Source organism: Podarcis muralis, chromosome 14 (assembly GCF_964188315.1).
Source record: "Podarcis muralis chromosome 14, rPodMur119.hap1.1, whole genome shotgun sequence".
Taxonomy (NCBI): Eukaryota; Metazoa; Chordata; class Lepidosauria; order Squamata; family Lacertidae; genus Podarcis; species Podarcis muralis.
The window spans coordinates 39513177-39536305 of NC_135668.1; the positions used below are offsets into that span (position 1 = coordinate 39513177).

Below are 23129 nucleotides of genomic sequence, written 5' to 3' on the forward strand. Positions count from 1 at the left end.
CTGGCAAGCCAGCGCAGCACACGGAACGCCGTTTACCTTCCCGCCAGTAAGCGGTCCCTATTTATCTACTTGCACCCGGGGGGTGATTTCGAACTGCTAGGTTGGCAGGCGCTGGGACCAAACAACGGGAGCGCACCCCGCCGCGGGGATTCGAACCGCCGACCTTTTGATCGGCAAGTCCTAGGCGCTGAGGCTTTTACCCACAGCGCCACCTGCGTCCCTCCCCTTATCTATAGGGAACTAAAAATGTAGAGTCGCACACTTCCGGTCTAAACATCGAACAACTTCCCCACTGTTCCTTCCCGACTTAAAACAACACGTGGGAAGGCGACGCTTTCACAGCAAGGCCGCGGGTGGGTGGGGAGGGGGGAGGCGCGCGCCTATACCCGCGAACAACGGAGACTTTCCATTTCCATGGGGAGTTTAAGGATTCTGCGTGCGCGTGTCACTCTGCAGGTTTTTATCTCTACGGCATTGAGAGCCTGAGGCTTCATTCCCGCAGTAGTAAGTTCGCTTCCCGGTCTGCGCATGTGCAGTGGGAGCCGCGGCTGTTTGACAGCGACTTGTCATGGCGGTTTCTTCAGCGGCTGTTCCGGCTGCGGTGCCGCTGGAGCACGAGAACCAGATCTTCCTGGACCTTTTCCACGACGACGGGCTGGTGGTGTGCGCCCGCGGGCTGGGCATCGACCGCCTCCTCCTGCGCTTCCTCCGCCTTTACTGCGAGCCGGCCAGGCTGGTGCTGGTGCTGAACACCAGCCCGGCAGAGGAGGTAGGCAGAGGCGCCTCGGGGCCCGGGAGGAGCTTGACTCCGTCTTTGCTATTCGGAGGGGCTGCTCCGCTTCCCAGGGCAGGGGTCCTCACAAGGCAACGTACACAAAACACCCCAACCCCCCCCCCCCCAAAAAAAAGACAAGCCCAGGCACGCAAACAAACAATGGGAAATGGAGAATTGCACCCCTCCCAGATGAGCTGCAAAAGCACCGGTCGAAAGAAAGACTTCTTGGAAGTTCCTTTAAAAGGCACTATATGCGGGGTTTCCCAAGCTTGCTGTTTTCGGACTACATTTCCCATAATCCCCAACCACATCAGATGTCAAAGAAATGAACAACAATCTGACGTTTAGAAGACATCTGAAGGCAGCCCTGTTTGGGGAAGTTTTTAATGACTGGTGTTTTCATGTATTTTTAATATTTGGTTGGAAGCTGCCCAGAGTGGCTGGGGAAACCCAGCCAGATGGGCGGGGTATAAATAATAAAATTATTATCATCATCATTATTATTATCATTATCATTATTACTGGTCTTGCCAGCTACGGATGATGGGAGTTGTAGCCCCAAAACAGCTGGAGACCCAAGGTTGGGAGACACTGCACTAGTGCAAGAGATGTGTGAACTTCATGGAAGATGATATGGGGCCAGCACCGAAAAGGGCCTATTCCTAGTGCACCTGCCCGGGGAGGGAGTTACTGGTTTGCGAGTGGTTTTTTTGTTCTTGTTTTTATTACGTATTTTGTGTTTTTTGCTTTGTGTTTTTATGCTGTGAACTGGGGGAAGTTGCCTGTGACTCAGACTGTAACTAAGCTTGAATACACACATGTCATGAGTCCTGTGGTGAAAGGAGCTTGAAGGACTGGAGGCCAGTGTTTGGGGAGGAACACAGTGGATTGGGATGGGCCTCATTCAGGCCTCCTGAGACATCAGAATTGCCTGTGGGGATGCAGCAGTTGAGGAGCTGATCCTGGGGAGGGACCTAGTGCTCTGTCATTCAGCCCAAGCCAGTCTGGCCTCTCGCCCTGCCAGAGCCTTCTCTTCCTTTAATTCCTGCTGGCAAGCCTCTACCTCCAGAGGAGGTGTCAGGTGCCAAATCTAGTTTTGCACAGGTGCTGTTGTCTCCTCTTGCCACCTAGATCACAGAGATGCCAGTGCCTGCATCAGCTCAGGCCCAATCCACCAGAAGCAGTTCCCGTTTACCTGCCCAGTCAAAAGATGCCACACACTCTGCACTAAGCCATGCCTGCTCCACTCCTTTATCACAGGAGTCACAGGAGCCAGTGTTTTAGCTTGCTTTGCCATGCCTTGCACCTGCTGTGCCTTTGGCCCTTGCTTAGTACCATAGTGATTTGAGCATTAAAGTTTCTAAAGGTAAAGGGACCCCTGACCATTAGGTCCAGTCGTGTCCGACTCTGGGGTTGCGGCGCTCGCTTTATTGGCCGAGGGAGCTGGCGTACAGCTTCCGGGTCATGTGGCCAGCATGACTAAGCTGCTTCTGGCGAACCAGAGCAGCGCACGGAAACGCCGTTTACCTTCCCGCCAGAGCGGTACCTATTTATCTACTTGCACTTTGACGTGCTTTTGAACTGTTAGGTTGGCAGGAGCAGGGACTGAGCAACGGGAGCTCACCCCGTCGCGGGGATTCGAACCGCCAACCTTCTGATCGGCAAGTCCTAGGCTCTGTGGTTTACTAGAAACCAAAATCAGAACGAAAGTAGATCAGTTCGTAGAACATGAGGCTCTTGATCTCAGGGTCATGGGTTCGAGCCCCACATTAGGCAAAAGTTTCCTGCATAGCAGGGGGTTAGACTAGATGATCCTTGTGGTTCTTTCCAACTATTTTATGAGTCTATGAATTTATTGATCCTGCGGGAGTCAGGGCAGTGCAAGTGAAACAGCTTGATTTTTCTCTGTTTATACCTGCCTCCACTGCTCATCCCATCCCTCAGTCCTTCACCCTGTGTTTAATTTTAGATTCTAATCTCCTTGGAGCAGGGACATGTTCTCTTAAACCAAATGTGAGGAACCTTCAGGTCTCCAGATGTTGCTGAATTACAGCTCCCTTCAGCCCTCAAGAACATGGTCAGTGAATGGACATTTTAGTTCAGCAACATCTGGAGGGGCAAAGGTTCATTAAGCTCTGTAAAACACCAGGCATGCTGACTGTGCTATGTGCATGAGAAATAATAATTGTTTATTTTAAGCATTTCCTTCCCACTTTTCAGCTGACAAGGTCCCCAATGGCAGGTTATGTAAGAGCAATATGAATAATAGGTTTTTAAAATAGCATTTCTTAAACAAAATTAATGTGGTCTATTTAAAGAGCTGATGGTGGTGGTATTTTGCCTTGCTAACTAGATGCTGCTTCCCTTATTCACAGGGCTGTTTGTTCTGTAAGGCAGTGAAAATGTAAATAAAGCACAGGTGTCAGAAACTGAACAAATAAGAAACAGTGGCAGATAAAACCAAAACTTGTATGAAATGACAGAAGAACCTCTGAAAACCAAAGGTGTATTGAAACCAAGCAGTATTCAATCAGTATCTGATTCAGGTATAGGGAACCTCTGACTCTCCAGATGTTGATGAACTACATCAGCTCCAGCATGGCCAGTGACCACAGATGATGGGAATTGCAGTACAGCAACATCTGGAAGGGGAAGGGGTTCCCCACACTTGATCTAAATGCAGATGCCCAGAGGGGGGCACCACTGAAAAGGCCCCGCTGCAGGTCTGGGCCAATCTGACCTGACATCAGGTTGGGAGGACCATGAGCAAAGAGCACAGGTGGTATCTTGCTCATATAATACTATGAAACAATGAAATTAACTTTTTATACAATGTCATGCATTATTCCTATTTCTAACAGTGTTAATGAAAGTTTAAATGCCAGGATCAGACTAAAAGTGCAGAAAAGCAAAACATAACAAAAATAAAGTAAAGTAACAGCAACTTTTTTAAAAGTCAGTTTTTAGAAGCAGCAGGTCAACTCTTAAAGCTTCATCAGAATTATGATTTAATGGAGTGTTGGACTCGGGGCAAACTTTAGGTGCTCAGCTGACTGCTGTGCCTACCCTATTGCAGTGGCTCGCTAGCTCTTACACACTAAGAAAGCAATTGAATTGACATTTGTATTTTCAGCATGATTCAAAGCATGTTTACTCAGAAGTAAATATTGGTGATTCAGCTATCAGGCAGTGCCTCATCTGCCCTAATGGATCAGCCTGCACTGCTGGTTGAAACTCAGAGCAGGAGCGTTCCGCCGTAACGTTTTGTTGGCAGGTCCCATTGATTACTGAATATTTAATATTGTATTTAATCATAGCTTTTGCACTGCTTCTTACTCTACAGCCGCACAAAGTATCTCCCTCCCCCCTTACTCCACATTGGATTTGTTGTGAATAACCTTATTTTGGTTTTAGGAGTTTTTTATCGACCAGCTGAGGACCGATAACGTAGCTCATCTTCCTCGACGCGTCACAAATGAAATCGCAAGCAGCAACCGCTATGAAGTTTACACCCAAGGGGGTGTCATTTTTGCCACCAGCCGGATTCTGGTGGTGGATTTTCTGACCGACCGAATCCCTTCAGATCTTATCACCGGTAAGATCTTACCACGAGAGAAAGCGGATTCGAACCCTCTTCCCCGCCCACCGCCCAGAATGTTAACATAATCTAAGTCTAGGCTGAGAAACATGGCTTCCTCATGCTAACTCATGCACAATTCTGCAGATATAAAGTTTATTGCTTCTCATTGTTGAAATGGCACCTTGCTCTTCTACAATAGAGAGTCTTGTGACACCTCAAAGACTGGGCTCATACCCACACCATACAACTAAAGCATTCATGGACAGTCTTGGGAACTGTAGTTCATTAAGGGTGCTGAGAATTTACCATCCCCAGGATTCATCAGGGGGGAAGCTTTGACTGTTAAAGAGGAATAAGACTGCTTTAAATAGATGCGGTGTCATAAAAACTTTCTCCCACTAGAGGTCAGTATGACATAAAACCTTGGTTAGATCCTATGCTGAGCAAGCACAGATTTGTGACCAAGCCATGCAAGTGTCTCTGGAATTTATCCTTCCTAGTGTTCAATTTCCATATGCTGAGAACCAGTGTAGTGTAAGGGATACAGAGTGGGAAAGAGGTGGAGAAGCTGGGATTCCAAGTTGAGCCTTGAAGCTCACTCAGGCACCTTGAACCAGTCTGTCTCCTTCAGTCTAACCACCTACAACAGGGATACGGAACTTCAGGCATGAAGGCTGAATGTGGCCCTCCAAGCCACACTGCTTGGCCCTTGAGTCTCTCCTCAGAGGGTCACACCTCTCTCTGTCCCTGTCTGGTTTCCTCCTGGAGTGTTTCTGCCAGGCTGGAATTTGTCCTTTAGATAACTCCTTACTTCTTTGGCTGGAAAGGGGTGTGCGAATGTGTGCAGAAACTAGCCTGGTGATACAAAGGTAAAATTCGCATGTATTGCTCTGCCTTCTTTTGCCACTGGCCTTGCCCTCTGCTGAATGTGGGAATGTGACCATCTCAGGCTATAACAGCTTCCTCATCTGAAGGATGGGTGCCAGGTAGAGAACCAACTATGTTACTTGGAGCTTTGGGGAGGAAAGGGGGCATAAACATACAGGGTTGTTGCCAACTTGCTTTTACTTAAGAGTAGATCCATTGAAATTAAGAGACTTAACCATGTCTATTCATTCCAGTGGGTCCACTCTGAGTAGGCTTACCATTGGAGAAAACTTACAGTATTAATAAAACTGTACCTATTTTAAAAATCTGCTGTGGCTCAGGGCGCAGAAAAGGACGTCAATAGCTGTATTCAGCTCTATAAGTTAGTATGATGCCCTTACCCTATTTAAAAATAAAATAAAAAATCTTTTCCCTATAGAGTAGGGATGGGAAAACATTTTCATTCTGAGTTACTTTTTTTATTGAAGGCCATGTGCCAGAGTTGGGGTGGGGCCAGAGGCAAAAGTAGATGCAGCCAGAAAAGTAAATTTTACCTTTGTACCAAAGGCAAGCTTCTACACACACACACACACACACACACACACACACAGCCCTATCAGTTATCAGAGTTCAAGGACATGTTCCAGCTAGGTAAAAGCATTCAGGATGTTAAGGAGGGCCAAGGAAGGTTGGGGGCTAAGAGGAATTCCCAGGGCCTGGTAGAGAAACCTGGGGGTCGCATTTCTTGCATGGGCCTAAGGTTCCCCACTGCCTTATATAGGGAAATGACCAAGTGTCTAAAGGTGGATCTCCAAAAGGAAATGCAGTGCAAATCATACTCTTTAGATATGATTCCAATCCACTGTCTTCACATTTCCTAGCACGTTGCACAGGATTTTATTGTCGCCTTGTTTGCTTGTTCTTTTGTTACCAAAATGCCATTATTTCTTACAAATAGTTTAAAGCAACAAGGTAGCAGTTTCCCACTTTACCTGTATGGTTGGTTTTATTTCCAGTGTTCAGGCTGCAAATGCCATTGCACCGTTGCTGTGTTCCGAGAACGCCCCTATAAATAAATTAAGGTTGGGGGTTCTTGCCATCTTTCTTGTTTGGTTTGTTGTTGTTGTTTGAGTAGAAACTACCTTTTCCTACTTACCGGTAATTAACACATTTTAAATTGTTGCAGCATTTTCACTGGCGCGGCATTGAAGGCGGGAAAGATCTGAGCCCCGCTGAATTCCGTCAGTGGGGAAAAAGCCGAAGGAAAGTTAGATGGTGTCATGCTCTTTTTAATTGGTTGAACCTTTGAAACTCATGGCCTACTCTGCAAAATATCACGTCCTGTGCTTTATTGTTGTTTTCTTTGCTTTTCTCCTGTATGTATGACCCGAGTTTATTCGTCTTGTTGTTCTGCCAGGTATTTTGGTGTACAAAGCCCACAGAATCATTGAGTCTTGCCAGGAAGCTTTTATCTTGCGACTCTATCGCCAGAAGAACAAGCAGGGTTTCATTAAGGCTTTTACAGACAATGCCGTGGCCTTCAGTACGGGCTTCTGTCACGTGGAAAGAGTGATGAGAAATCTCTTTGTGAGGAAGCTTTACCTCTGGCCAAGGTGAGGCCATTCTTCCTTGGTAACTGAGCAGATGAATTGATCACAGCCAGGGCAGATAATGTTGATCAGCAGCAATTATGCAAAAACAGAACCTCCAGGATCATGAGAAGTATATATTTGGTTTCCTGCTGCTGGGGACCAAGGAAAATGATGGGCGCTCCTAGACGTGCAAGGTGAACAGTAAACAGGGCGGGCACAAGACGTTATGCCGCCCGAGGTGAAGTGGACCAGCTGCTGCCAATCCATGTGCTGACCACTCCTGCTACCTTATCCTTCTGCTTTAGTCTTCTGCAGCTGCATCAGTGGTGGCAGAGTAGGTGTTCCCAAGGCTCTCTACGACTATCTAACCCTTGTCTAGTTCTGAGGGGCATCATTCATTTATTTGACTTATTAGTTGCTACAAAAAAAGTCTCTAAGCAGCTTCCAAAATGGGGGGAAGCCAAAACAGTAGAATATATAAAACATGGCATTTAATTAAAACTGTCCCGATAACCCAGGGTTCAGCAACCTAAGGCCCATGGGCCAGAAGCAGCCTGTGGAGGTTGTTTGACCAGCTCACGAGCTGCTCCTGAACCGAGCCACCTGCTCGCGCACTGTGCTAAACCGGCGCAGCACCACGGGGACTCGCTTCTGTGGTGCCAGAAATCGTGTCTGCGCAGATGCCGAAAATCGCGGGCGGGACCGATGTGGCCCAGGCAAAATAAACCTTGCTGACCTTCAATAACCCATAAACAAGCCCAGCAAAAAAACAAAAAGGCCCCATCAGGAGCACCATAGGAGTGAGGCATTGTGGGCAGGGAGCTCACATCTATTTTTGCCTTTTCTTGTCCAGGTGGGGGAAGAGGCTTGGGATTTGCGTGGGTCTCTTGACATCCTTCTCCCTAACACCAGCCCGCCTTTCTCTTCCCAGGTTCCACGTAGCAGTGCACTCCTTCCTGGAGCGGCACAAGCCCGAAGTGGTTGAAATGCACGTCAGCATGACCCCGGCCATGCGAGCCATCCAGAGTTCCATTCTGGACATCCTGAACGCGTGTTTGAAAGAACTAAAGCAGTGCAACCCGGCTCTGGAAGCAGAGGATCTGTCGCTGGAAGATGCTATCGGGAAAGCTTTTGACAAGGTAGCTCTTTCAACTGTCGTTCGTTTTTGTTCTTGGACTTTTCTTATCGGCCTCTAGCGGGTTTTTTTATATGGGCACAGGCAATGCAGTCAGCGGCATCGGGGTCCTTGGCTGCTACACCATCCTCGAAGGTCTGTGATTGTTCCCTGTGATGATGAGCACAGCTTTAAGAAGGGACTGGACAACCTGCAGCCTCCCAGATGTTGTTGGACTCCGACTCTCCTCATTCCCAGCCAATGTGGCCAAGGGTCAGGAATAACCGAGAGTATGCAGGATCAGGGCAGTGGCCCATCTAGTCCAGCAGTAACCCCACGTCTGAATGTATCACTAAAGTCAGCCCCTTCCCTCCTTGCAATGTGGCTTCTAGCCATGATGGCTATGGTCTGCCCCGATGATCAGAGCCAGTGTGGTGTAGTGGTTAAGAGCGGTGGACTCGTAACCTGGTGAACCGGGTTCGCGTCCCCGCTCCTCCACAAGCAGCTGCTGGGTGACCACTTCTCTGAAGTCTCTCAGCCTCACTCACCTCACAGAGTGTTTGTTGTGGGGAAGGAAGGGAAAGGAGAATGTTAGCCGCTTTGAGACTCCTTCGGGTAGTGATAAAGGGGAATATCAAATCCAAACTCTTCTTGTCTTCTTCTTCAATGGTTCTTGTCTAGCCATCCTGGCTAGAAGCCATCAATAGCCCTCTCTTCCATGAATATATCTAATCCTCTTTTAAAGCCATTCAAGTTGGTGGCCTTCACAGCCTCCTGTGGGCACCAGTTCCATAGTTTAACTTTGTGTTGCGTGAAGAAATGCATTCTTTTATCTGTCCTGGATCTCCTTTGTTTTATCTGCCTGCTGATGGGAGTTGTCGCCCAAAAACATCTGGAGAGCCGCAGGTTTCCCCTTTCCTGGTTTATGCCGCTGTTAACATTTGTTAACCATCACTCTCTGTGCTTTTCTGCATTTCCTTTCCTTTGGCCATCACAGTTTACAATTCCCTCCCACCCCATGTAATATGTATACACAGCTGTAACGTATTCCATTGATAGCAGCAGAGCAGAGCTAGACAGCATCCCAATTCCATTGTACTTCCCCACTTGGCTCACTTTTCTGAATCTGCTCAGTGATCATGGGCATCACTCAGTTAGGGCAGCAGTATTCAGCTTTGTAAAGAGATGAAGGATTATGTCTCGTTGGACTCCTGCAGTGGATTCCATTTACCTGTATCCCAGGTGTTTGTTTGCTCATCTGGCTGCAGAATCATAGAGTTGGAAAGGACTGTGGAAGTTGCCTTGTCAAACCTGTTGCTCAGGGCAGGGTCTGCAGTGCAGAAAAGTGCAACCACAGCGCCCCCAACAGATGAACATCCACCCGTAACTCCAGTGAAGCAGTCAAACAGCTATGGTTTACCTAAACTTGAAGGAACTGCTGGAATTCACGTCTGGCTGCTTTCTGCCATGAGTCACTGAATTTCAGGTGGCTGCCTTCTTGGTGAAGAACCTTTTGGACTGACTCCACCCAGCTAGGCAGGAAGGGCTTCCTTGTCCAACTTTCCCTGGCTCAAACAAGACTTGTGTGTACCCTGTCTTATCCTTGATGCCTGGCTTGTTCTTCGCTCCTGTTTCCTCATTTGTCCTTCTGGTCCTATGTTACACATAGGTTCCAACCACTGGCCTTTCTCCTGGCTTCTGGCTCGACTCAGTCTGCTTGCCCCCAGCCCAGCCCTGACATCTGCACATGCTTGGGGTAGTCTCGTCTGGATTATGAGCTCACATCTCTCCCCAGAGCTGAGCTCTGGCAATTTTAAGTGCATTCCGGAGCAGGATCCCGGCTCAGATGAAGGGCTTGGCTAGTTCACAAGGAGAGCAGAATAGTGAAATATTTCTCTTGCCTGTGGGCCAGCTTACAAAAGCACTGCACGTTGCTTGGCAATTGCAGATTCATTAATGGCAGGTTCCCTTGTCTTCATTAACTTGGTGATCTTCTTTCCAGATTGCAGAGCTGTGTTTTTTTTGCAATGAAGCGATGCGGTCCTTTCTTTGGCAAAGTCTCTTGCATGTCACAGGCTCAGGCCGGCCAGAGCTCTCCAATTGACTGTCCTCCCTTCCCAACAGCTGCACTTTGTTTAGGGGAGGAAAGTCTGCTATCTTTTTTTTTTTAATGGAGGGATTTAGACATCTGTTAATAGTTTAACTGTGTTTTTACATAAAAGAGTGTTTTATTAGCTCTCCAAGACTCTGGCTGGCTCATTGTAAGCTTGTTAACAATGAAATAAACGTTCTTTTGTTTGGGCATTGTGTGCCAGGATCATAACATGGTTGGAATTGTTCTTTGTATCTGTGCTGAACAGCCTTGATCTACTGACCCTGAAAGTGGAGGGGGAGATTTCTAGTGGAACCAGCTGTGACTTTAAGTGGGCAAGCTGGTGAGCCTCTCAAGACATGTTTGTTTAGCGTTCATCCTGATTGGCTTGCACAAAAGCTTACGCAGAGGTTAGACCATGTCCGGTCTTCACTGAGCATCCATTCTGATTTGTTTGTAGAACAGTTATACAATGAGCATTCATCCTGATTTGCTTGCGTGGTGTTAGTACATCTTCCCATTTAACTGTGCGTTCATCCCACACTTTTCAGTTCATTTCCCCGTGACTTTCCTAACTGCAAAAGTCTGTTGTTTTATTTTAAAGTGGATTTGTTGCACTAAGGTGATAGAGCACTTTAATCAGCATGCACACTTATTTCTGTGGAAAGCACTATTGTGTATGCTCATGTATTGGCAGACAATGAATTGATGGGATCCTCTCTGTATTTATAATAATGCACATAGAACTATTCCATTGTTGGGGGTGGGTTTTGTTTGTTTTGCTATTTTTGTGTAACCTGTTATATTAAAAATTATTATTATTATTATTATTATTATTATTATTATTATTAACGCACAATGTGCGTTATATAGAGGCAATAGAGTTCAGGCAACTCCCAATTTATGCAGCAGTTAAGTTCCAAGGCACCACACGGTTTAAGTGAAATTGTGTATATTTGAAGCACCTTTGGAAAAGCCTGCAAACACCCTGCCCCACTCCCCTTTGTGACATTTTTGGGTCTTTTCTGGGTTTGGCACAATGCACGGTCGCACACATATCAGATAAACCTAAAATGGTCACTGCCTGCCATGGGCTCCATGTATGAGAGTGAGAGGGTGGGTGCTGAGGGTCAGAAGGCAGGAATTATTGCCAGATTGTTCAGTTGTGTTCATGAGGACTAGAAACTTGTCATTTTTATTTTAAAAAGACACAATCCAGGATTCGGGTTCTAAAGCTGCTAAAAGTTTAGGAAGGCCTCTGAAGTTCAAGTTCAGATCATGACAGTACTGTGTCAGCAGTTCTTTCTAATTTTATATTTCTAGACAATTCGTCACTATCTGGATCCTCTTTGGCACCAGCTGGGATCAAAAACCAAAACTTTGGTCCAAGATTTGAAGATTCTCCGTACTTTGCTACAGTACCTGACTCAGTATGACTGCGTCACTTTCCTTAACCTTTTGGAGTCCTTAAGAGCCTCAGAAAAAGCCTTTGGTCAGAATTCAGGTATGAACAGTCCCCCCCCCCCCCTTTTATACAAAGGAATCAGTTGGGCTATTAAAAAAACTAAAGAGTGAAGTTTTAATTTAAAAAAACACACATGTGCATGAACGTTCCCAAATGTTTTCAGCCAGCCATAAGGCTGTAGGATTTACTGACAGTGAATATATTCAGCCTCCCACTGAACTTCTGTTCCTCGAAAAAGATCTGCAAATGTTCATACAGAAAACCTGAGTTGTTGTTTCTTCTTTGGTCGATAATTACATAAGAAGGACTTAGCTGCAGAAGGAGGAAGAACCTCAGGACATGGAGACTGGGCTTTGAGCAGCTGGAGACATTTGTCAGAAGTGTGGTATCTTTGTGCCCCCGGTATGGGCCAGTTTTACATGATCCTGGGGCCAGCCCTACTATTAGGCAGAGTGAAGGTTTCACACACACACACACACACCCTTTCAGGTGCTGATTTTGAAAAGAGTTCAAATCCCCACTCAGCCATGAAGCCTGCCAAGGGACTCTATGCCAGTCACTGTCTATCAGCCTAACCTACCTCACAGGGTTGTTATGAGGATAAAATGGTGAGGGGAGGAATAATGAGAAGCTTGAGCAACTTGGATGAAAGGTATGATGAAGATGATGATAAGAATAATATAGTGCCTGGAGCTGGCCATATCATCAGCAGTGTCAAGTGAGAAAGCTTCTTCCTGGACTGAGAGAGGAAGTGGGGGTGTGTATGTTCCATGTTTGGTTACACCAGGTAGATTAAATCTGGGACATCAGGGCAAAATTACTTGACTAGATACATAGACCCACCCCAGTATAACAAGGCTGTGCTCTTTGCTCTACTTTAAAGTATTTAGGGCCATATTATATTGCTTGTTACCACATTTTAAAATATTTTTTTAATTAATAATTTTACCCTGCCCATCTGGCTGGGTTTCCCCAGCCACTCTGGGCAGCTTCCAACAGAACACTAAAATACAATAACCTATTAAACATTAAAAGCTTCCCTAAACAGGGCTGCCTTCAAATGCACCAAGGCAGTGTGCTGGGCTGTTTTCCTGCCCCCCCCCCCCCCAAATAACCCCTTGTGAGGTAGGCTAGCTAGGTTGAGAGATGGAAATAAAGGCATGCTTCTTTCTTCAAAGTTGTTGTTTTTATCCCTGCAAAACTAATTTGAAGTGAGCACAACTGCTTCAAAAGATGATGCGGAAGAGGGGGAAGAAGAGAGCTAAAGAAATTAGTGGGCATTTTGTAATTGCAGCCACGGATATATATTTGTCTCCCTCCATCTGCTAGGTTGGCTTTTTCTCGATTCTAGTACGTCAATGTTTCTAAATGCTCGGGGCAGAGTGTATCGCCTCCCAGATGACAAAGCAAAGAAAAAAAGAAAAGCTGCCGAAAAAGCAGATATCGGAGGAGGAGAAGGAAAAGGTACAGCAAAACCTTTTAATTTATTAAATAGTAATGGGTGCTTTTATTATGATGATATCAGTGTACTTTGTAGGGTACAAGAGGGCATGTCCCTGCCTTGATAACGTTGTAGTAATACTGTAAGCTTATTTCATGTTTCAGTATAAATGGCACAGTGATCAGAGAAGCGAGGATAGGAGTTTGATGTTGAACTTTGTGTTGACAATTAGCAAACTCTAAACACACACACGTATTTACTTTATCCATGGCGATAACAGAGAGGATTTTATTAAGGCTTAATTTGGACATCACATGAACCCATAGTTAAAGAAGCATAACAGGAGTTTAAACTTTAGAGGATGTCTAAGTTAGCAAACCATGGTTTGTGATGGAGTGGCAAGCCAGAGGCGCCTTTGCAAGGCACGGTCAGTTCCAAGGATTGTTTGGTGCTAAGCCATGTGCTTTCAGTGCACTTGGTCCCGGGTTTGATCCCCCGGTGTCTCCAGTTAAAAGGATCTTTGGTAAAGGGCTGTGAAAGGCCCCTGCCTGATATATTGGATGGAGCAATGGTCTGACTCAGTACACAATAGCTTGGTGGGTCTTCACCGACCAGTCGCAGTTGCAGCCGCCACAAGAGGCTGCTGTACTGATTCAGAATTTATGAATCTGAGGCTACGTACACACATTCAAAGCATATAACACCTGCAAAGAATCCTGGGAACTGTAGTTTGTTACAGCTGCTGGGATTTTTATCTCTCTGGGGGGTAAACTGCAGTTCCCAGAATTCTTTTCAGGGGGAGGGGATGTGCTTTAAATGTAAGGTGTATATGCAGCCTGAGTGAAAGAGGTCAGAAAGCCAACAAGCAGCTCTAAATCATACAGGGCCGGATCCAGACCAAATTAGGTCCCATTCAGTTAATTCATGCTCAGCTCGTGCTTTCAGCCTGGACGTTTGTTTGTTCAACGGGGCACAATCTATGTATAAGTGCCAGGCGGATTCCCCAGCATTCGTAAAGTGTCCGAGAAAGGTGTAATGAGAAATTCTTAATTCCCCACTCATCCACTGACCTTGTGTTCCAGACCAGAAAAGGGAGTTGATCCTGGAAAGCAACCCAAAGTGGGAGGCTCTTGGAGAAGTCCTGAAGGAGATTGAAACGGAGAATGCCAACAGTGAAGCTCTGGGTGGGCCAGGTGAGCTGGGAGGGGCAGGGCAGCGGGATGGGGGTGGGCAGAGGCAGTTATGGTTGCTGCTCTTGCTAGAGCTATTATTAATAATAATATAATACTGTACTTGTTACTATCATACTTGCAAAGCAGTTTTTCTTCTTCCCTAAGACTGTTCCCAACAAGAACCTTTATCACAGTGACTTCTGGAACCTGCAGGATGTTTTGTGTATTATTTAGTTGAACAATGTCAACGTTGATACTGCTTAATATCCATCGGTGTGTATCCAACTAACATTTCCTTAGACTAGACCCCCCCCTGCCCCCCGAAATGAATAGGCCTAAGCTAGCCATATCCATCCATTTCAACCAGAGGTCCCTTGGGTGCTGCTAATGCAGTGGTTTGACTTCACCCCCAGAGGTGCACTCGATTTTATCTCGAGACAGACGGATGCCAACTCTCAGTAGGCACGAATGGTTCTATTCAGCATTGGTCCTAAAGTGGTCCAAGAGACCTGGAGCAAAGGCATTTGTAATCTTAGAACTGAGGAGCCCTCAAAGGTCACCTGGTCCAGCCCTCTGCCAGTGCAGGAAATCTGCTGCCACAGCATCGCTGAGAAGGTGGCCTTCCAGCCTTGGCTTAGAAACCTCTAATGAAAGAGAACTTGCCATCTTCTGAGGACGTGTGTCCCATTGTTAAAGAGCGATACCATCAGGAAGTTCTTCCTAAGGTTTAGCCAAAAAACCTTTTATAGCAACAGAGTGCTCAGTTTTGCCGTTGTGTAACATAGCAGGGGAGGTTTTACAATAGGTTAGGAAAGAAGGGGAGGGTATCAGTTCTCTGTCTCCCTCTCCTGAAGCTTCTCCCCTGCTTCCAAGCCCCAAACAGAACACTACAGGGTGCCAGAGTCCTGGACAGAGGGTGAGGACGCACTGCACCGTTTTATTGTGGGTCCCAACCTTTCCTTCCCCACCGCCTGCATTTTGGGGGGTGGGTGGGAATGGGTGATCAGTTCTACATGCCATCCCATTACGGCAACCGTTTCTCAATTGCAGGGCGAGTGCTTATCTGCGCAAGCGACGACCGCACTTGTGCTCAGCTCAAGGAGTACATCACGGCTGGGGCAGAAGCTTTCTTAACAAGGCTATATAACAAAACCTTTGGGAAGGACCAGGAAGCCACCGTAGCCTGCCTGAAGGACGGAAGGGCAGCCAAGGGCCGGGGCAACGGTGCCAGAGAACCACGGGCCAAGAAAGCCAGAATGGATTCCTCCAAACCGAAGAAGGCGAAGAAGCCAGAGCTGACCTTGACCCAAATGCTGAACAAAGAGGAGCAGGAAAACATGGGAGAGGAAGAAGGCTGTGAGGAATTAAGCAGCAGCCAAGAGAGCGTTGAAGAAGCCAAGCCTGAAGACCTTCACCTGAACCTCTCCTCAGATGCCTATTATGGGATCTTAAAGGAGCCACTCACTGTGATCCACCCACTGAACGGCTGTGGGGACCCTTATGCTCTCACTCGCGTCTTGCACGAAGTGGCCCCGAGATATGTCGTGCTGTACGACGCGGAGCTGACGTTTGTTCGCCAGCTGGAAATTTTTAAAGCAAGCAGGCCTGGGAGGCCTCTGAGGTACGTTGAGCCTCGGCGAGGAAAAGGTCGCAGCTCAGGGGCAGAGCATCATCTCTGCATGCAGAATGTCCCGTGAACAGCCTGCGGCTGTTTGAAAACCTCTCTGAAAACCTGGAGAGCTGCCACTAGTCAGAGTAGGCAACACTCAGCCGGGTAGACCAGTCGTCTTGACACAGTATGTAGGGCAGTTTCCTATGTGTCTGTGAGGGAGAACCTCCCAAAAGGGATTGCTTAGAATTGTGCACTACTAGACATGACTGCAGGGGGACACGGGTGGTGTGTGGGTTGAACTAGGACTTGCCAATCAGAAGGTTGGCGGTTCGAATCCCCGTGACGGGGTGAGCTCCCGTTGCTTGGTCCCTGCTCCTGCCAACCTAGCAGTTCGAAAGCACGTCAAAGTGCAAGTAGATCAATAGGTACCACTCCGGCGGGAAGGTAAACGGCGTTTCCGTGCGTTGCTCTGGTTTGCCAGAAGTGGCTTAGTCACACTGGCCACATGACCCGGAAGCTGTATACCGGCTCCCTTGGCCAATAAAGCGAGATGAGCGCCGCAACCCCAGAGTCAGCCACGACTGGACCTAATGGTCAGGGGTCCCTTTACCTTTACCTTAGACATGACTGTTAGGGTTCTGCCTCTATGGTCACTGGCCATATGTCTCCGAATAGTAGTAGCTGGGAATAGAGGTAGAGAGCTGTTGCTCTCAAATCCCACTTCCAAGCTTCCCATCAGCATCTTGTTAGCCACTATGAGAACAAGATGCTGGAATCGACAGACTTTTGGCCACTGTCTTCTGGATTTGGAGAGGTCTTTGTGTCTTGCCTTGCAGGGTTTATTTCCTTATCTATGGAGGTTCGACAGAAGAGCAACGCTATCTTACCGCACTACGGAAAGAAAAGGAAGCTTTCGAAAAACTCATTCGGTAAGGTGCATCTTGCATGCTGCCCTTGGAAAATGCTGGCCTTTCAAAGGAGGGGCCAGGCGCCCCCTGCCAAGGTGCTGGGGTCCCACTACCTGCCCAGAGATGCCAGCCCTGCAGTGTCAAACAATATGTATTTTGCTTCCGCAGGATAAATCTCCCCCCTTTTAAAGCTGGCAGAATTGTAAAGCTAATTCTGGTGGAAGCCGGTTCTCTGCCAGATCTTCCCCTTCTGCTGGCATATTTCTAGCCGCTCGAAAGGCAGAGACTGCACATTGGTTATCCTATTGTTGCTATGCAGCTCTGAGCTCTGGCTTGTTTCATCTTCCCCCACCCACTCCAAGTGTTACCAAGGTAGCAAACTTATGTAAGCAGCTGAATACCGTGAAAGATCGTTATAGACTTATATAATAAAAATGTCAAATTTGCAAAGGGGGAAAAGAAATGTTCCCTTGTATCCAGAGCAAACAGCAGAGCCTTGTGACACCTTGAAGATTAACAGGTTGGCTGCTGCAGGGGTTCATGTGGACTAGTGCCCACTTCATTGTCCTTGGGAAGGGATTGTGCATCTAGCGGCAGAACACATTTTTTTTGCGGGCAGAAGGTCCTAGGTTCAGCTTGTGGCATCTCCAGCTAAATGGATCAGGTAGAAAGTAATGAGGAGAAACTCTTCTTTGCCTGAGACCTCAGAGACTTCTCTACCAACCAGAGCAAACTGACAAAGAAGTCACAAAATACGTAGTAAATTGGACAGAAAGCGGTCTGACACAGTCACAATATTAAGGACCAGCAGCATATTTGGCTATCCCTCAAGTTTCCCAGTCATGGTTTTTAGGGGGCAGCGGAGAAGAGAGTTATCCTCAGGAGGGGGAAAAAGTGTTTTTTCCTGTTTTTTTTCTCTCTCTCTCCAGGCCATCACATCCCTAGCTGAGCCCCCTCAAAGCTATTAAAGATTCTTTCCCTGAATATTCAGTTCTCATTTTAAAAATAAACATTTTACTTGTAAAGATACGAAGCAAAGTCTTTCAGGCAGAATTTTAACAGATTGATTTGCAAGAAGCAAACCTGTTCCCCGTTCCAGTTTTCTGGCTAAATGAAACTTAAGATCAGATAAATACAAAATAAATAACAATGGCAAAGCATACCCCTGAAACAACCTCCTCAAATGTTATGAATATTGTTCTATGTTATTTATTTAAAGAGCACTCCTAACCCTTGGTCGGTGCTGCTGCTGGGGGATAGAATATAGCAGAGGTTCCCTCTGCCAGTCTCCCCTGGGTTCAGCCATTGGGGCATGTGCTACTGCCAGTAGCATAAGTCCCCAAAAACAAAATGTTCTGGAGCTGGACCAAGGCCAGTGATGGAGCCACTGGACTTAAAACTGCCATGTTTCCTGTTGAGGGCTCCACTCTGGGTACCTGTGCTGTGCCAGCCTGAGAGCTGGCAGAGCAGAAAAGGAAAATAAGCTACACACACACACACACACAGCCACTTCCCTCCTGTCTGGCAGGAACTAACAGGGCTGCAGATCTGGTGGGGAATCTGCTGCTCTGTCTTCTCTGCACCATAAAGGATTGCTCCATTAGTCTTGTTGTTATTGCTGTTACTGATTTAAATTATATCCTGCCCTTCCTTCCCGCACCGCCTGGTGTAACGTCAGAAACGGGAACAAGTGTTTATTATGTTTTCTGGAGATCTGGGACCAGGGCTCCAATGTCTTGCCGTGGTTGGTGGAAGCACAGTTAAACTATGGAATAGGATCCCTCAATATACAGCGATGGCCGCCAACTTAGATAGCTTAGTGGCTGCTAGTCAGGATGCCTGTAGACTATCTCCATGCCTCTGAACCCCGGTCACTGGGGGAATAACATCAAGGGATGTCCTGTTTGTGGAAATTCCCTAAACTGATTGGAGGGAGAGGTACTGCTATAGCTTTTGCTCCAGCTCGGCAGCAGGAAGGTTTTAGAATTTTAACACATCCATTCTGAGGGAAATGCCTCAAACATTTCTGTTCATAATTTTTGTTTTTCAGTGAGAAGGCCAGCATGGTGATCCCTGAAGAAAGGGAAGGAAGAGATGAAACAAACTTGGATCTAGTAAGAGATGCAACCCCAGCAACTGCCTCCACTGATACGCGCAAAGCAGGTAAGTTCGTGATATCTATGGGACTCTTTTAAAACACACCTTTCAGATTTTTGAGCTGAATTTGCATGGACATCGTCAGTGTAATGATCTTTTATTGTAGTCAAATGGTGGGCTGCCAGATCATTTAGGGGCAAACTCAAATGGCCTCTGAATTTCACAGCTCTGAATGGTGAAAGGAGACCATTTTGCTTATTTGTGGGGTAGTGGGATTTACCATTGGGGGGGGGCCTTACCCCAACAGTAGCAGCCTCCTTCAGTTTCTAAAAAACATCATTTTGCTGCTATCACAAACCATGGCAGAGCTTTCCTCTGAACAGACCAGCTGCTGTTTTCTTTACTTCATAATGCTCCAGACATATTATTCCTTTAATGGGAGGTGGAGGATGGTGACCACACACCCCATGCCCTGGAATGATGCTGTGTCTGAGGCATTCTTGGGGGGAAATAACAAAGGATGGGCTGGCAAGAGGGAGCCTCTACTCCTATTATTATTACATTGTATTTCTTAGCCGCCTTTCGTCAAAAAGTCCCAAGGGAGGGGGGCTGTTACAGCATCTAGAAAGCCAATATTGTATATGAATATTTTAGATTGCCTTGTTAAACCGCTTAGAGGTTGTTAAACCGTTTAGAGACAGAACTGCAGCTAGGAAGCTAGGATCCAGTGGGTCTCGCTTGTCAGCAGAAAGACCAGTAAAGTGGTACCTCGGGTTAAGTACTTAATTTGTTCTGGAGGTCCGTTCTTAACCTGAAACTGTTCTTAACCTGAAGCACCACTTTAACTAATGGGGCCTCCTGCTGCTGCCGCCACACGATTTCTGTTCTCATCCTGAAGCAAAGTTCTTAACCTGAGGTAATATTTCTGGGTTAGTGGAGTCTGTAACCTGAAGCGTATGTAACCTGAAGCGTATGTAACCCGAGATACCACTGTATGTCCTCTCTTCCCTGATCCCTTTTGTTTTGTTCAGGTGGCCAGGAAGAGAGGGGCGTGCCGCAAAGCATTGTCGTGGACATGCGTGAATTTCGTAGCGAGCTTCCGTCTTTGATCCACCGTCGCGGCATTGACATTGAGCCCGTGACCTTGGAAGTCGGTGACTACATCCTCACCCCCGACATCTGTGTGGAGCGCAAGAGCATCAGCGATCTCATTGGCTCCCTGAACAGCGGGAGACTTTATACGCAGTGCGTCTCCATGTCTCGCTATTACAAGCGCCCCGTCCTTCTCATAGAGTTTGACCCCAGCAAATCCTTCTCCCTCACTCCCCGGGGATCCCTCCATCAAGAAATCTCGAGCAACGACATTATATCCAAACTCACCCTCCTCACTCTCCACTTCTCCCGGCTTCGATTCCTGTGGTGCCCTTCTCCGTACGTGACGGCTGAATTGTTTGAGGAATTGAAAAGGAAGCGTCCCCAGCCTGATGCTGCTACAGCCATGGCTGTCACAGCAGATTCAGAAAGCCTCCCCGAATCGGACAGATACAACCCGGGTCCCCAAGACTTCTTGCTCAAAATGCCCGGTGTGAATGCCAAAAACTGCCAGGCCATAATGAATCATGTTAAGAGCGTTGCAGAACTCGTAACCCTTTCTCAGGACAAGTTGGCCGAACTTCTGGGCAATGCCGGCAATGCCAAGCAGCTTTATGAATTCATTCATTTGCCCTTTACAGAGGCCATTTCTCAAGGGAAAAACAAGAGGTGATAAATTGGAGTGCCTTGGCTAATTGCTGTCATGTCTTAGAGCTGAACTGCCCAGTCAGAAAAGCTATCTGCTGTGATCCTCTGGGAACTAGACCACTTCAGAATACAGGTAAAGATGTTAACATGTTGGGATGCTGTCCTATAGCCAAAGCAGCCCGCCAGTGGAAAGCTAGCACATTGAGAAGGATAGCTTTCTCCTTGGCACACTAGGTTTCCACACCCTGGGATTTCATTTCAGTGAAGTGAAACACTTCACGCCTGTGATCTCCCCTTGCCATATCCATTTTCTGAATGGGATGATTAGTTCCAAATGGTACAATGCCTTGGGAAGTTTTATGGGGCTCTTATCGGCCTAGAAGCTTTTAAATGAAGTGTCTTAAAATTACAATTAGAGGTTAATGAATAAAAATAGGTAAGAAAAATGCTAGCAATCAATTTTGTATGATGGTGAAATTCTGGGTTGGAGGACCATGGGACACACTGTATCACTCTTTATAAATGAATATTTTGGAATTAAAATGCATGTGTCTGAGTTGATCGTCTTTTGCAGGCATAAACGTGTGGGGTACATTCCAAGCTTACTGGTATTAGGTTTCATTTCCAGAAACTACTCCTCTCTTCAAGGAACTGATTAGAACAGGAGGGGGCTGACTTCTTTGCCTTTGTTTGCTTATTTACAAGAATTCCTGTTCCATCTGTTTCATGAGTCACTCTGTTTCTGGTGTTCAGGCTGTAGGTGCCGTGGTTTATGTAGCCAAAACTGCATCACCCATGCACAAGAGGATAGGATCAGCAGGCTTGGCAAGAGCCTCAAGGCTTGCAGAAGTAATAAAAACATGTAGGGGGTTAAAGGGGGGGGGGGAGACAACCCAATAGGGGGACTGCGAATGCTAGCTGACAGGTGGGTGGGGCTGGAATCCTGAACAGCAGCACTCACCCTGCAGTGTTTTGCCGCAGCTCCTGCTTTTGTATTCACAAAGCAAATCTCAGAATCCTTTAACAATTATGGCATTACTGATTGGTGTTTAAACAATCCAAAGTCTGCTGTCATAGTTAAGAACCTAGCCAGCACCTTGCAGATCAGACCGAGGTCTGCCTGGTCTAGCATTCCTTTGGAAGGATGTTGCTAGCAATCAACAAATAGGAGCTGTTCCAGATGCAATTGGTCAGTGGTCTGTGGTTTGCTTCTTTCTGTTGCAAAAAATCAATTCTCATTGAATTTGCTTCAAAGGGAATTTTTGGCATTACAGATTGCAGGAACAAAGAGCCTCAATTGATTAGGGATTGCAAGAGGGACAATAGCTTATATCCACCTTAACACACACACACACACACACACACACACACACACACACACACCCCATCCTCATCCAGAATAAGTGTCTTGCATTTGCAGTTTGTGTGTCAGAGGAAAACTAGGGAGTGTAGAACTCTGCAGTTAAGGTCATGTGTAGTTTCCAATTTTAATTGCAAATACCAAAATGTGAAATTTCCAGTTTTAAGGCCTGGGCAAGTTCAGACAGGTATACTATTTTTATATGAAGCCTATCTGAACTAGGGATGGAAGAGAAATTTGATCCATTTTGCACTGAAAGGCAAAGCTACCTAATTCACACATCCTGAAACAAGATGAGAACCAAAACACAGCCATCCTTCAAAATTCACACTTATCTGAAATTCGTGATGCAGTTCTCCAATCAAGCAAAGTTTACCAAAAACATTGCATATCAGGGGACAGTATGCATAACGATGAATGTATTCATGAAAATAACATACAAAAATGCATTATATTAGGGAAGATTCTTGCAAGGAATGTATATGTTAGTCAAAATGGCATACAAATGCATTAGGTGAAATTTGCCCTAAGATGCTGATGGATTTTCAAGAGGGCTTTTTGGTTTTTTTGTTTTGTTTTGTTTTTAAATCACACATTGTTGCAAAAATGTGAAGAACTGGATTTAAGATTGTAAAATTAGAAACTGAGAGAACCGGAATTGACTGATCTTTCCATTCTTCCTCTAAATGAAGTTGGGTAAGGATCATGCCTGCCTTTTAGTATTTTGATTAGGAACTGAAGAGTTGGGGCTTCTCCATCTTTCATTCTTGGAAGACTGCAGGGACATACAAGGAGCAGCACACGTCTTTGAGTGTTGTCTTTATTTTTAGCCCACAATCCAGTCTGCAAAAATTGTCTGTGTGGTAGTCATTAAACATTTAATTCTTGGGCCCATTGAAACAGACTCCCCATCCCTACTCTGCACACATGCACTCCTGGTCAAAACATTTAAATTATCTGTGAAATATTTTGGCTTTAGTGGAAATCAAACAAAAATGTAAACTTGGGAGTTGAAAGATATCCACTTGGGGCTAGAGGACATGTTATTCCTAGCGGAATATTTCTGTGGATTTTTAATTCTATGTTGTAATAACCCCGAATTTCTTACAATTTTGAGTACCCTCCAAATGGTATATATTTACAGATTTCCCCTTTTCAGAACTTATACCACAATAAAATGTGTTGCTCTTTTAAGGTACTACAAGACTCGTTGTTTTTTGAAGAGTTCCCTGTGTTTAACAGGATTATTTTTTTTAAATACTTGCATTAATCTTCAGTAACTATGGTCAGGAACAGAAGAATGCTCTCTGCCTT

The 23129-nt window shown here is 46.2% G+C and overlaps 2 protein-coding genes across 2 annotated transcripts in view; one reads left to right on the forward strand and one right to left on the reverse strand.

Moving 5' to 3' along the window:
• LOC114584321 (nucleoside diphosphate kinase 3) overlaps positions 1 to 23129 on the reverse strand; it is a 261547-nt gene that overhangs the window by 7446 nt on the left and 230972 nt on the right. The gene's annotated exons all lie outside the window — the stretch shown is intronic.
• Positions 432 to 23013, forward strand: ERCC4 (ERCC excision repair 4, endonuclease catalytic subunit). The gene is made up of 11 exons (XM_028706080.2): positions 432 to 769; positions 4190 to 4370; positions 6640 to 6835; positions 7746 to 7953; positions 11344 to 11524; positions 12815 to 12949; positions 14009 to 14119; positions 15149 to 15719; positions 16547 to 16639; positions 18669 to 18781; positions 19747 to 23013. Exons 1-11 carry the CDS (start codon positions 569 to 571, stop codon positions 20478 to 20480), a joined length of 2724 nt encoding a protein of 907 aa, XP_028561913.2. The 5' UTR covers positions 432 to 568; the 3' UTR covers positions 20481 to 23013.

Coding starts and splice junctions, on each gene's coding strand:
- ERCC4 (XM_028706080.2), top strand. CDS start 569: ATGGCGGTTTCTTCAGCGGCTGTTCCGGCTGCGGTGCCGCTGGAGCAC. Junction 4,371..6,639: donor CCCTTCAGATCTTATCACCG/GTAAGATCTTAC, acceptor TTGTTCTGCCAG/GTATTTTGGTGTACAAAGCC. Junction 12,950..14,008: donor CGGAGGAGGAGAAGGAAAAG/GTACAGCAAAAC, acceptor CTTGTGTTCCAG/ACCAGAAAAGGGAGTTGATC.